This window comes from Esox lucius, chromosome 24, assembly GCF_011004845.1.
Source record: "Esox lucius isolate fEsoLuc1 chromosome 24, fEsoLuc1.pri, whole genome shotgun sequence".
Classification (NCBI taxonomy): Eukaryota; Metazoa; Chordata; class Actinopteri; order Esociformes; family Esocidae; genus Esox; species Esox lucius.
Genome location: NC_047592.1, coordinates 16,638,163 through 16,650,214, shown reverse-complemented (window position 1 = coordinate 16,650,214; position 12,052 = coordinate 16,638,163). Strand labels below are relative to the sequence as shown.

At 41.4% G+C, this 12,052-nt stretch overlaps 2 protein-coding genes across 4 annotated transcripts; one reads left to right on the top strand and one right to left on the bottom strand.

Moving 5' to 3' along the window:
* Positions 1–21: 21 nt before the first annotated feature.
* On the bottom strand, positions 22–3,241 carry nedd8 (NEDD8 ubiquitin like modifier). The gene is made up of 4 exons (XM_010887686.4): positions 3,085–3,241; positions 2,707–2,754; positions 2,460–2,542; positions 22–1,139 (listed from the first exon to the last, which is right to left on the bottom strand). The coding sequence occupies exons 1-4, from the start codon at positions 3,100–3,102 to the stop codon at positions 1,022–1,024; spliced, it is 267 nt and encodes an 88-aa protein (XP_010885988.1). The 5' UTR covers positions 3,103–3,241; the 3' UTR covers positions 22–1,021.
* Positions 3,242–3,276: 35 nt separating this feature from the next.
* Positions 3,277–7,828, top strand: gmpr2 (guanosine monophosphate reductase 2). Of its 3 annotated transcripts, none has more exons than XM_010887688.3 (10): positions 3,277–3,320; positions 4,180–4,316; positions 4,451–4,570; positions 4,788–4,871; positions 5,016–5,189; positions 5,374–5,455; positions 5,564–5,670; positions 5,830–5,872; positions 6,029–6,188; positions 6,338–7,828. In XM_010887688.3, the coding sequence occupies exons 2-10, from the start codon at positions 4,230–4,232 to the stop codon at positions 6,525–6,527; spliced, it is 1,047 nt and encodes a 348-aa protein (XP_010885990.1). In that variant the 5' UTR covers positions 3,277–3,320; positions 4,180–4,229; the 3' UTR covers positions 6,528–7,828. The 3 variants fall into 3 exon arrangements, with proteins under 3 accessions (XP_010885990.1, XP_010885989.1, XP_019899008.1); XM_010887687.4 differs by lacking the exon at positions 3,277–3,320 and adding an exon at positions 3,376–3,571; XM_020043449.2 differs by lacking the exon at positions 3,277–3,320 and having other exon boundaries at positions 3,578–4,316.
* The last annotated feature ends 4,224 nt before the right edge of the window (positions 7,829–12,052 follow it).

Below are 12,052 nucleotides of genomic sequence, written 5' to 3'. Positions count from 1 at the left end.
TAAATGACAACGCCACACCTGTTCCTGATTACTGATAATGTTTTATTGACAAACTACCTTATTACATGAACTCATCTTCAAAGAAGAAACTCTCCCTTCCACACACTGTAAACGTAACATCGGCATCATTTTGACGCATTTAAAAGACGGGGAGGGAGACCGCATGACATGGCGATACTCCCAACACTTAAGGATAAAACCTTCTCTGCGTAGTTTGTTTTAGCAAGACGCAGGCCCTCCTATGTAGAAATTAATGACACACAAGTGGTTGTAACAGGCGTTATTTGTCTTTACCTGCTCTGACAGTTAACCAGAACGGGAATGAGCTGAAGGCAGCCAGAGAGGTTTTGTGGTTCCATTCAGGAAATGACTGAGGATTTCCCTGACATTTTGTGAGCAGTGTGAAAGCTTCACAGGAAGTCAGGCCCCCACATAACAGTCCTAAACTGAAACAAACGGAGACCATCTGGAGAAGTGGTCTGTGTTAGGTGCAGCGTGAAAACATAGCAGGTTTGCTTGCTAAGCCAAAACAAATCACTAGTATACTCAAAAACATGTTTTTACCTGCCTTAGCCCCTCACTTCAGTAACAGGAACAAAAACACTTCAGGTTGGGAGTACAACTCTATTATTTCATATGCAGTTATTTAGCCAGTCACATATTTTTTATTATAATTAATGTCCCATAATTAAACTTTCCAAAAGGCCAACCATTAGTGTCCAATTTCTAATAATGCCATTCTTGATTGTCCGGTGACAGGTTCTGATTGCGCGACTTGTCATGTGGACTTATCAGGAGTGAAATCGGAGAATGTTGAAAAATATGTGAATTTAAATAGGACTCAGACCGCATCATGAAAACAAAGGGAACAGAGTTAAGAAGAATATTTTTAAAAGGCCTAATTCAGCTTTGCATATGTTACCAACAACGGTTCGAGTTTGGATGTGAGGAGGTTTCAGCCGATTAAAGACCTGTGTCTAAGTGCAACATCTACCCAGGGCAAAGGGGGGCGTGTTGGTTATCAGGCAAATAGGGGGTGGGTGGGACAGTGGAGGGCCGCCCCTCCCCTTAGTGCAAGGACCAGATGTAGCACTGAGCCGCCCTGGATCTTGTAGTCCGCCGCCGTCTTCTCATCGTTCCTGAGGGAAAAGAAACGGCGGCGATATTAGGAAGAAGGACTGTGCATTTTTTCCCCCATTGTGACCACTGAGTGGACTGTGTGAGTATGGGCGTCCTTGCTGGACAGATGGATTGGGCTGTTGCCTCTACCTTCAACAACGTCCCAGTGTTATTGTCCTAGGTCACTGAAAATAATGAATATCAGCCACTTCGCATCCGAATCACACATAACGCTGATTTAATAGTGTTCTTGTGAATTCTAAACTGTTCGAAAATGAATTGGTTTGTTTTGATTGTTAAGTTTACAATGTTAATGTATATAATAAAGATGAATGAAAAAGTTTGAGTACTTGGTAACCCAGCCTTTGATCAAAATAACTGCATTAGGCAAATGCTTCTCTTAACCATTAGAGCTTGCTGCAAATAGGCCCAATTTTCAGTTGCAATCTGCTTTATTATTATTTATTTTTTTAGTGTTTGATTGGCACCTTACCCAACAGCTGTTTTAAGAACTTGCAATAGGTTTTGGATGTGATTGAGACTGAGTTCTTCAGGCGATTGTCCTGCTGGAAAACCCAGAAACTTTCAATGAAGACTAAGAGTTTGAACACTGATTGGACACTGGACTCCAAAGGACCAAAGAAAATTATGATTTCATGATGCCTTGCACATGTTCAAGGCCCCCAGCACAACAAAGCAAAAGTACAGCATCATCAAATCTCCTATTTATTTGTAGGTTACTGAAAGCATCATTTGTTGATGACTAAACGCAGCTCTCATCTTGCCAAAGAGCCCTATTTTTGTTCCACAGAACCCCAGTATTTGTGGGTATCTGAGAACTTCAATAAGGCTTTGTCTTGTCACCTTCAGCAGAAGGGTCACCCTACGTTTAACAACGACCAAATTCAGTGATCAAAGAAAATAATATGTTTTATGAGTTAAGTTCACAAAAATGAAACAGGTTCGGCAATGTTTCAAATCCATAGCATGGTGCTCAAAATTTTAAGGAGGAAGTCGGGTCGGGGGTCATTCGGACCAGCAGCGAGTCATATTAGCAGCTAAATGGACAATAGCTAAATTACAATGGCCCCATTATGAGTCCTGAGGTGTGGCCAGTGAGGAGGGCTGGTTAGCCAAAGACAGGTAAGATCCTAACTGTGATACTGGGTCAACCTAAGACAGGCACAGTCACACATCTGTCCACATCATATATACTTGAAGCACACCCCTGCACACTTACTGACAATGTTCTGTACCACCGGAGCACTAAGACAACTATAATCACCAGGCCTGGAGTTGAGAACTTTTTATAAATAAATAAAAAACACAATCTGACTTACATCTGTTTCCCGCTGTAGATCAACCTCTGCTGCTGGGGAGGAATGCCTTCCTTCTCCTCCACCCGCTCTTTGATTCTCTCCACCTGACAGCAGGGCGACCAAAGAATAAACAGACTGAATAGATCAGAACCGCATGGATGCACTGGGCTCAGGTGTGCACACACACGCATAGAACACACACCCACAAAGACTGTGTGTGAAAGTCTGATAATGAAAAAATTTAACACAGTAAAATAACTACACATACCTTGTCTGTGGGCTCTATGTCAATCTCAATTTCCTTTCCAGTGAGTGTCTGAGAAAGAGAAAACATATTTTAAGTCATAAAACAACTTAATTAGGGAGGACAGGCTCGTGAAAACGGTTGGAATGGTATTATTGTAATGGCGTCAATAACACATCATCTTATCTGTTTGATATTATTCTTGTCATTCCCTTTCTGGGAAGGCGTAATTATGATCCTAATCGTTTTTTCATTGATTTTATATTTAAATATAAAATCTAATGTAATTAGATCGTTATCAAACCTAAACTAGCTAGCTACTCACTATGAACTGAGGAGCGTCTAAATTACAAAGATGAAAGTACATAACTGCATGTAGGTAGCCGCATACTCTTTTCTTACCTTGACTTTAATTAACATTCTGACTTTAGTTAATTCCTATACACATTAATTATATTATATCTGATACGGTATAGCGGCTAAATGCGCTATCCAAATCACAATAACAGCAAATATCTACAGCACTATTTCGTATGGCCGCAATAAAATCATTTCGATTTCCTGTGTTCATCAAACACAACTCCCCCTAATATATTTTCTCAAAGCGAAATGGTTCTGAGAGGTGCTTTGAAATTTCGGTGAGGTGGTTATATTATTATGATTATTATTATTTGATTAAACATGTTTATTTAATAATTTTAGCGTGTGAAATATGTCAATGGTAGCCCAATTAACAGTGTTAAAAAATACGTTAGCAGACTTTGTACGAGAATACGGAGTGGCTTTTAAAAGTTCCGCCCCCGTAAACCTTCCAGCCTCGCATTTGTAACCGTAGTTATACATCCATTTCTGATGTAAGAAACCGTACGCATACATGTAATTGATAACGGTAAGTAGTTTATGGGTAATTTTGTTAAGACATCCGTGGTTAAACTAAATTAATACCTATTGATCTGTACAGATCTTGATTATGTCTGTTTCTATACAATTGTTGTTTTTCTTGAATTTTGACAGGGCTATGGCAGTGACCGTTAAATTAGCCTGTCTTGAAATTACGTTAGTTAGCTACCTACCACCTAGCCTTTGTTTTAGGCCTCCCCGGATCTGTAACGAATGTGTTACCACTACTCTATTGCAAATATTATTTTTACTGAACATTGTAATTATAATAAGTGTACCAAATTCTGCAACAAGTGTGGACAGAGTTCTCGTCCCAATGTCGCGGCAATGAACGTTGACCCTGATGGAATTTCATGCATACATGCGGCGAAAATGTTGCCTGTTCTACGGTTTTTATTCTCGTTGTAAGGCACATATTGTTGAATATTTCTAGCGTGTGTAACGTTCTCCCTGACTGTTTCTCTATGATTGGAATTTGTATAATCTTACAATTAGAAATTAGTGCATGTGTATTCAAAATACGTGTGTCCGTTTGTGTGCGTGTACCGTTCAGCCTGTTCTATACAGTTCCGACTGTTCTGTTTGTTTTATCTACAGCCCGACAAGAAGATACAACGTTTCCATTTAAAAGATAACCAGCAATAGAAATGCCTCGCATCGAGAATGATATCAAGTTGGACTTCAAGGACGTGCTTCTCCGTCCAAAACGGAGCACACTCAAGTCCCGTAGTGAGGTGCATATCTCCTGTATTCCAGTGGAATGTACTGTACCATGTATTGTATTTAAAGAACAGTTAGTACCTGCACTGTTATTTTCAACAGTCTCACTCTTCTTCAAATGGCTGTCTGTTCTTTTGTCCTCATTTAGGTGGATCTGATGAGAAGTTACACCTTCAGGAACTCTAAGGGAAGCTATAGAGGGATCCCCATAATTGCAGCCAACATGGACACAGTCGGCACCTTTGAGATGGCTTTGGCTTTGTCCAAGGTACAGACATGGACATACATACTGTATATATACTGTACATTAATCTATGTAGATCTCGTCTCGAGAGCTCTGCCCATTTTCCTGACTCCCTAAAATTAGCCAGCTCACAGAAAGCTGAGTCCACATCTATACTAATTATACTAATTACTAAAGTCTCTGGTTTTATCACTTTAAGTTAGTTGAATAAAATACATGCCACTGTCTCTTTTGCCCCCAGTTCACACTCTTCACTGCCATTCACAAGCATTACTCAGTAGATGATTGGAAGGAGTTTGCAACAAAGAATCCAGAATGTGTACAGGTACAAAGCATTAATAGTTGGAATTAAATTTTTGTGCTAACGGACATATTCCTTATTTTTCATTACGGCTTCATTTGTTTCGTGCCCCTTTTTTTTTCTCTCTCTCTCTCTCTCTCTCCCCCGTCTCCCTTCCTTCTGTCTCAGAGTGTTGCAGTGAGCACTGGGACCAGTGAAGGGGACTTCGACCGGCTGGGTGAGATCCTGGCCGTGGTGCCTCAGCTGCAGTACATCTGCGTGGACGTGGCCAACGGCTACTCTGAGCACTTTGTCCACTTTGTCAAGGACGTGCGTCAGAAGTACCCGACTCACACCATCATGGTCAGTGATGCCACAGCTTTTTATTTTTTACAATGATGTTTATAGTGGAGATCATATCCAGCAGTATTATTCCATTGGGCTGTGGTCGAAGTGAGTCAGGTTGTCATTTGAGCCCCTGCAAGACTCTAGTCAAAAGAGTGGCCCCCTCCAGTGGTAAGGTGGCATCATTTTGTCTCGGATACAGGCGGGAAACGTGGTTACCGGGGAGATGGTAGAGGAGCTGATTCTCGCTGGCGCTGACATCATCAAAGTGGGCATTGGACCAGGTGATGTCATAGCCGGGCGACTGTCGCACTGCCGTTTTTCTGGACGATCAGGCAGTTGATCGTATCGTGCGCATAGCTTCTGAACGGTCAGATTTTCTTTCCTGATAGGCTCTGTGTGCACCACCCGTATGAAGACCGGGGTGGGGTATCCTCAGCTGAGTGCTGTGATTGAGTGTGCGGACGCTGCCCATGGCTTGGGGGGACACATCATCTCGGTAAATCTCGTTTTATCCTTTTATACGAGTTATAAACTTGCGTGCACTTCTCTCTCAACAATCCTTAATGGGTTTATATACCCTGATAGTTACGTAGAATACTTTTATTGTGTATTACTGTGGCGAAAACACGTCTTTTTCTATGTGTCTCCTTATAAGGATGGTGGGTGCACTTGTCCAGGTGATGTCTCCAAAGCTTTTGGTGAGTTTCGTTCCAGTCAAATGAAATGAACTCACAAAAGGTACAATACTTGACTCAGCGTTGAACCTGACCCAGACTACTGGGACTTTACCGGATGTCACAAGGCCTCAGGCGTGATCTGACTGGCTGTGTGCTGTGGTTGTGCGTTACTAACAGGCGCCGGGGCGGACTTTGTGATGCTGGGCGGGATGCTGGCCGGCCACTCGGAGTCCGGGGGTGAGGTCATCGAGAAGAACGGGAAGAAGTACAAGCTGTTTTACGGCATGAGCTCCGACACGGCCATGAAAAAGCATGCCGGGGTCGTGGCCGAGTACAGGTGAGAGACGTTACTGGTCGCCAAACAGGGAAGCGGCAGCTCCTGCTGCCAGGAGCTTCTCTCCGGTTTTGTAGCGTGAGGCAGGTTGAGGTACTGGTATACTGGACAGGAACATGGTTGTAAACACTTTCCCCTGTTTGTTTCTCCAGGGCATCTGAGGGGAAGACAGTGGAGGTGGTCTTCAAGGGTCCCGTAGACGTGACCATACGGGACGTCCTGGGTGGGGTACGCTCCACCTGCACCTACGTGGGTGCAGGCAAGCTCAAGGAGCTCAGCCGCAGGACCACATTCATCAGGGTCACCCAGCAGCTCAACACCGTCTTCGGGAACAATAAATAGGCGATGCCCAGGCTGGTTCTTGGGCCTACCTGAATCAAAGGGAGCAGGGGATGTTTTGTATGCTGGCTACTCTGTTATGTGGATGCTATTACACTCACTTTGCACACACATACATAAACACATCATACTAGTACCATTGATAATAATAATCCATTATTTGATCTTCTTAAACATAAGGTAAGTGTTTAAATACCAAAACTCCATTTTACTCTCGAACAGTCTTTCATATAAAGGTCTTATTTAATGATTGATATTTTGAACAGGTGACTTTCTGTAAATGACCAGAATTGGTTATATTTAAACCATGGGTTGTTTTTGCACTTCATGGGTTGTTTTTTTTATTTATTGTTTTATCTTTTCCCAGTCATCTACCTAGAGCCCTAAAGGCCTTGAGTCCAATATTCTTTGCCTGTATTATGTCCCATCAATTCACTTGAACTCGGTTGCACTCCCATTCTTATTCCCTCTCTACTCTGTATCCATATCCAAACTCTTCTCTCAACATTCCTGTTTTTCAAGGCATACTCACCGCCATGCTTTACGAAAGATCTATACCATTAATATACAGTATTTTACTGTAGAAAGTATGTTTTATAAATATGGGCCTTCTAATATATTAATTTAAATTAAAAACAGTTTTTTATTATTTTAGTTAGATTAAACACATCTGGTGGATTAAGGTGAAAAGCGTGTTACACTTTTTTTTGAGGGTCCCAATTTTCATTTGTAGATGTTATACTGTCAACAAACCTAAAAAGCATCTACAGACATACTTTTGGGACACTGAAAATAAAATGTTACACATCTTCATATTAAGGACCGATATAGCATATTTGACAAAATAGTATATTTCAGGGTATTTCCTTTTATCCTTTTTAAACTCACAAACATATATTCTAAATAAATTATTATTCCACTATCTGACTGATACTACGTCAAACTACTGATAAACAGCTCTGGCATGTTCTGTAGAGCTACAGGAGCTTATAAAGTTACACACACACAGTAACCTCCATTTGCACATTTCACATTTCTGTTAATGGCCAAGACTAGAGAACCTCAGTGCAATCAGTATTTGACATGAAAATGTACTGAATATTCAGTTACTTTACAAGAATGTTCTTGCTTGTCGAAGCTGTTTTTTAAATTATGGTGGGTCATTTATTCGCATTCATTTACTTTTCTAGGATTATTATATTTTATTTCTACTGGTTTTAGTAACACACATTACACAATTTTTAAGTCATTCCTTTTTGGTTTCAGCCTTGCCTGTTCGTACAAATAAAGAACATTCCATTTGATTTGTGTTCTAGAGTTTGTTTTTGGGTTTATTGGTAATTTAAATATGAAACATGACAATGGCAAATGCGTAAAAATGGCAAAAAAGAAAATGTATATTGTGATGATGTATTGGCCTTTTAATAACTCTTTGGGGTTAGTTAGTGACTTGTCCACATTCCCCCTTTATGCATGTTGGTTATTAAAGATCCACACATTTTTCAAAATACAGAACAAATTAATTGTCCTGGTTTTGTGTAGTGTTGGATATAATGATTTACTATGTTTTTGCCTATTTCAGATCTATGCACATAAACATCAGCATTTACATTCAGTCAAGTTCTTGGACCAATATGACAGGTGGCTGATTTAAGCAGCAGGGGGAGACAAGTCGTGCCTAAAATGAAAATACTACAGTCAGAACCACCAAAATACTATCCAGGGCAGGGTCCAAACCCAGGGCAATACACTTTCAAAATTCACAATATTGCACACACAAGTATTTTTACAATTTAATGTGAAATTAATCAACAATGTTTGCTAATTGGTTTTATTTTATTGGTTTCCAATTTTCTTCCCACTCATTCCAGTATTTTATTAAAGTGGATAATTAAACAGCTGGGATAATTCCAAACTGTGGAAAACCTAATTCTACTGACCATAATTTGTTTTATTTACCATCATGTTCTAGAAATGCAGTCCCTAAATTTGGAGCGGGATAACATAAATTATTGCAGGTATCACCGACATATTTTTTGCCCAAATTCTTAAGTTCACATCTACGTGATATGTCCATTTCACACGCCAATTGATGTTTTCATTTAAAATGAATAGGGAGATATCGGAATTTAACATGATGAGATGGACCTGATTGAGGTGAACAAAAACAATCAAAAATGTCTCTTTGATACAGTTGCAAAGTTAACAAAAAAGCAACGCTCAAAAAGTGAAGTGAATCTTTCTTACGGGGGGAGCCGCGAGTGGGCCCAAGCGCACGATACCAGACACATCAGAGAAACAAAAAGGGTGTTTTAATAGTGGCTGGGATGGAAGGACCAAGGCCAGGCCGGAGGGGTTGGAGCTGGGCAGGTATGTAGGTAGGTGGGTAGTTATGGCGATGCAGACAGGACATCGGGTAGGCAGAGCAGGTGGAGGTGTTTGGAGGCGGGGTAAGGTGGATCTTGGTAACGGGGAATAAACAGGGTTAGTTGGAAGGAACAACTAACCAATGGTTTGGCGAAGCCGTGAACGTTCCTACCTAGTAATGAATGACAACGATCTGAAGGAAACCAGGGTATATATAGGCATGCTGATGAGGGAATGAACAGCAGGTGTGGATTATTGAGGGCCAGTGGGGGAAAGCCCCACATACACGGACAGACAGGAGAGAGAGAAAGCCTGGCCCGGACCCTAAGGAGGTGGATGCGGAGGGCGTGACAGTCTTCACTTGAGCTGTAACGAATGCATGAACTACTTTGATGAAAAGATCATCACCATTAGAATTGTCAAAAATGTTATAAATGGATTTGCATTTTAATGAGTGAAATAAGTATATGACCCTTCTGCAAAACATGACTTAGTACTTGTTGGCAATCACAGAGGTCAGACGTTTCTGGTAGTTGGCCACCAGGTTTGCACACATCTCAGGAGTGACTCCTCTTTGCAGATCTTCTCCAAGTCATTAAGGTTTCTAGGCTGACGTTTGGCGTTTGGACCTTAATGTGGTTCTTCTTGAGCCACTACTTTGTTGCCTTGGACATGTGTTTTGGGTCATTGTCATGCAGGGATACCCATCCACCACCCATTTTCAGTGCCCTGGCTGAGGGAAGGAGGTACTCACCCATGATTTACATGGCCCCATCCATCGTTCCTTTGATGCTGAGAAGTTGTCCTGTCCCCTTAGCAGAAAAACACCCCTAAAGCTTAATGTTTCCACCTCCGTGTTTGACGGTGGGGATGGTGTTCTTGGGGTCATTGGCAGCATTCCTCCTCCTCCAAACACAGCGAGTTGACTTGATGCCAAAGAGCACGATTTTGGTCTCATCTGACCACAACACTTTCACCCAGTTCTCCTCTGAATCTTTCAGATGTTCATTGGCAAACTTCAGACGGGCCTGTACATATGGTTTCTTGAGCAGGGAGACCTAGCAGGCACTGTAGGATTTCAGTCCTTCACAGCGTAGTTTGTTACCAATTGTTTTCTTGGTGACTATTGTCCCAGCTGCCTTGAAATCATTGACAAGATCCTCTCGTGTATTTCTGGGCTGATTTATCATCATTCCCATGATCATTGCAACTCCATGAGGTGAAATCTGGCATGGAGCCCCAGATCTTTTGTGTTTCTTTTGCAAATAATCGCACCAACTGTTGTCACCTTCTCACCAAGCTGCTTGGCGATGGTCTTGTAGCCCATTCCAGCCTTGTGTGGGTCTACAATCTTGTCCTTGACATCCTTGGACAGCTCTTTGGTCTTGGCCATGGTGGAAAGTTTGGAATCTGATTGATTGATTGCTTCTGTGGAGAGGTGTCTTTTATACAGAGGACAAACTGAGATTAGGAGTACTCCCTTTAAGAGTGTGCTCCTAATCTCAGCTCGTTACCTGTATAAAAGACACCAGGGAACCAGAAATCTTTCCGATTGAGAGGGGATCAAATACTTATTTCACTCATTATATTTTGTTTGTTATTCTGTCTCTCACTGTTCAAATAAACCTACCATTAAAATAATAGACGGATCATTTCTTTGTCAGTGGGCAAACGTACAAAATCAGCAGGGGATCAAATCTTTTTTCCCTCACTGTACATGTTATTAATTAGCTGATGCTCTTTTCCAAAGTTATTTATATAAATGCTTCCCTGCTCTGTATGAGCTAGAGTAGTCAAAACTAAACACACCTGTAGTGATATGAGCAGGAGCAAGAAAAGAAAAAAACCCGTTTATGTGAAGGTCTTGGTAAGGCATCCCCACTGGCCGTGTCATCGTCATGTCTTCAAAGGATCCTCACGAGATGTCTTTGGTCTCTGTCTTGAGCATGCAGTTGCAGCTCTGGACTGCTCTGTCTCATCTATGCTTAGAATATCATCAAAAAGTTGATTTATTTCAGTAATTCCATTCAAAAAGTGAAATTTGTATAATGTATACATTCATTCCACACAGACTGATATATTTCAAGTGTTTATTTATTTTAATTTTGATGATTATAACTGACAACGAATGAAAACCCCAAATTCAGTATCTCAGAAAATTAGAATTTTGTTCAATATTGAAGACACCTGGTGCCACACTCTAATTAACCCAAAACACCTGCAAAGGCCTTTAAATGGTCTCTCAGTCTAGTTCTGTAGGCTACACAATCATCGGGAAGACTGCTGACTTGACAGCTGTCCAAAAGACGACCACTGACACCTTGCACAAGGAAGGCAAGACTAAAAAAGGTCATAGCTAAAGAGGGAGGCTGTTCACAGAGCTCTGTGTCCAAGCACATTAATAGAGAGGCGAAGGGAAGGAAACGATGTGGTAGAAAAAAGTGTACAAGCAATAGGGATAACCGCACCCTGGAGAGGATTGTGAAACAAAACCCATTCAAAAATGTGGGGGAGATTCACAAAGAGTGGACTGCAGCTGGAGTCAGTGCTTCAAGAACCACCACGCACAGACGTATGCAAGACATGGGTTTCACCTGTCGCATTCCTTGTGTCAAGCCACTCTTTAACAAGACACAGCGTCAGAAGCGTCTCGCCTGGGCTAAAGACAAAAAGGACTGGACTGCTGCTGAGTGGTCCAAAGTTATGTTCTCTGATGAAAGTACATTTTCTTTGGAAATCAAGGTCCCAGAGTCTGGAGGAAGAGAGGAGAGGCACAGAATCCACGTTGCTTGTCCAGTGTAAAGTTTCCACAATCAGTGAGGGTTTGGGGTGCCATGTCATCTGCTGGTGTTGGTCCACTGTGTTTTCTGAGGTCCAAGGTCAACGCAGTCTTCTACCAAGAAGTTTTAGAGCACTTCATGCTTCCTGCTGCTGACCAACTTTATGGAGATGCAGATTGACACTTTTTGAATGGAATTACTGACATAAATCAACTTTTTGATGATAGTCTAATTATATGACCATTTTTACCATTTTTTTGGAGCAGGTTCGGGGGCTGGTAACCTAAAATGAAATGTCTAATATATAAAACGCTGCATCAGTACAAACGAAAAATGTAAATGCACAAATGGAGAAAACAATTGAGGCTATATTTCGATGGA

Bases quoted from the DNA above. Each gene is read 5' to 3' on its own strand.
- nedd8 (XM_010887686.4), bottom strand. The intron at 2,543-2,706 runs GTATGTGTAGTT...CCCTGCTGTCAG, and splicing joins ACATAGAGCCCACAGACAAG to GTGGAGAGAATCAAAGAGCG. The intron at 1,140-2,459 runs GTAAGTCAGATT...CTTTTCCCTCAG, and splicing joins ATCTACAGCGGGAAACAGAT to GAACGATGAGAAGACGGCGG.
- gmpr2 (XM_010887688.3), top strand. From the start codon at position 4,230: ATGCCTCGCATCGAGAATGATATCAAGTTGGACTTCAAGGACGTGCTT. The intron at 5,456-5,563 runs GTGATGTCATAG...CTTTCCTGATAG, and splicing joins CAAAGTGGGCATTGGACCAG to GCTCTGTGTGCACCACCCGT. The intron at 5,671-5,829 runs GTAAATCTCGTT...TCTCCTTATAAG, and splicing joins TGGGGGGACACATCATCTCG to GATGGTGGGTGCACTTGTCC.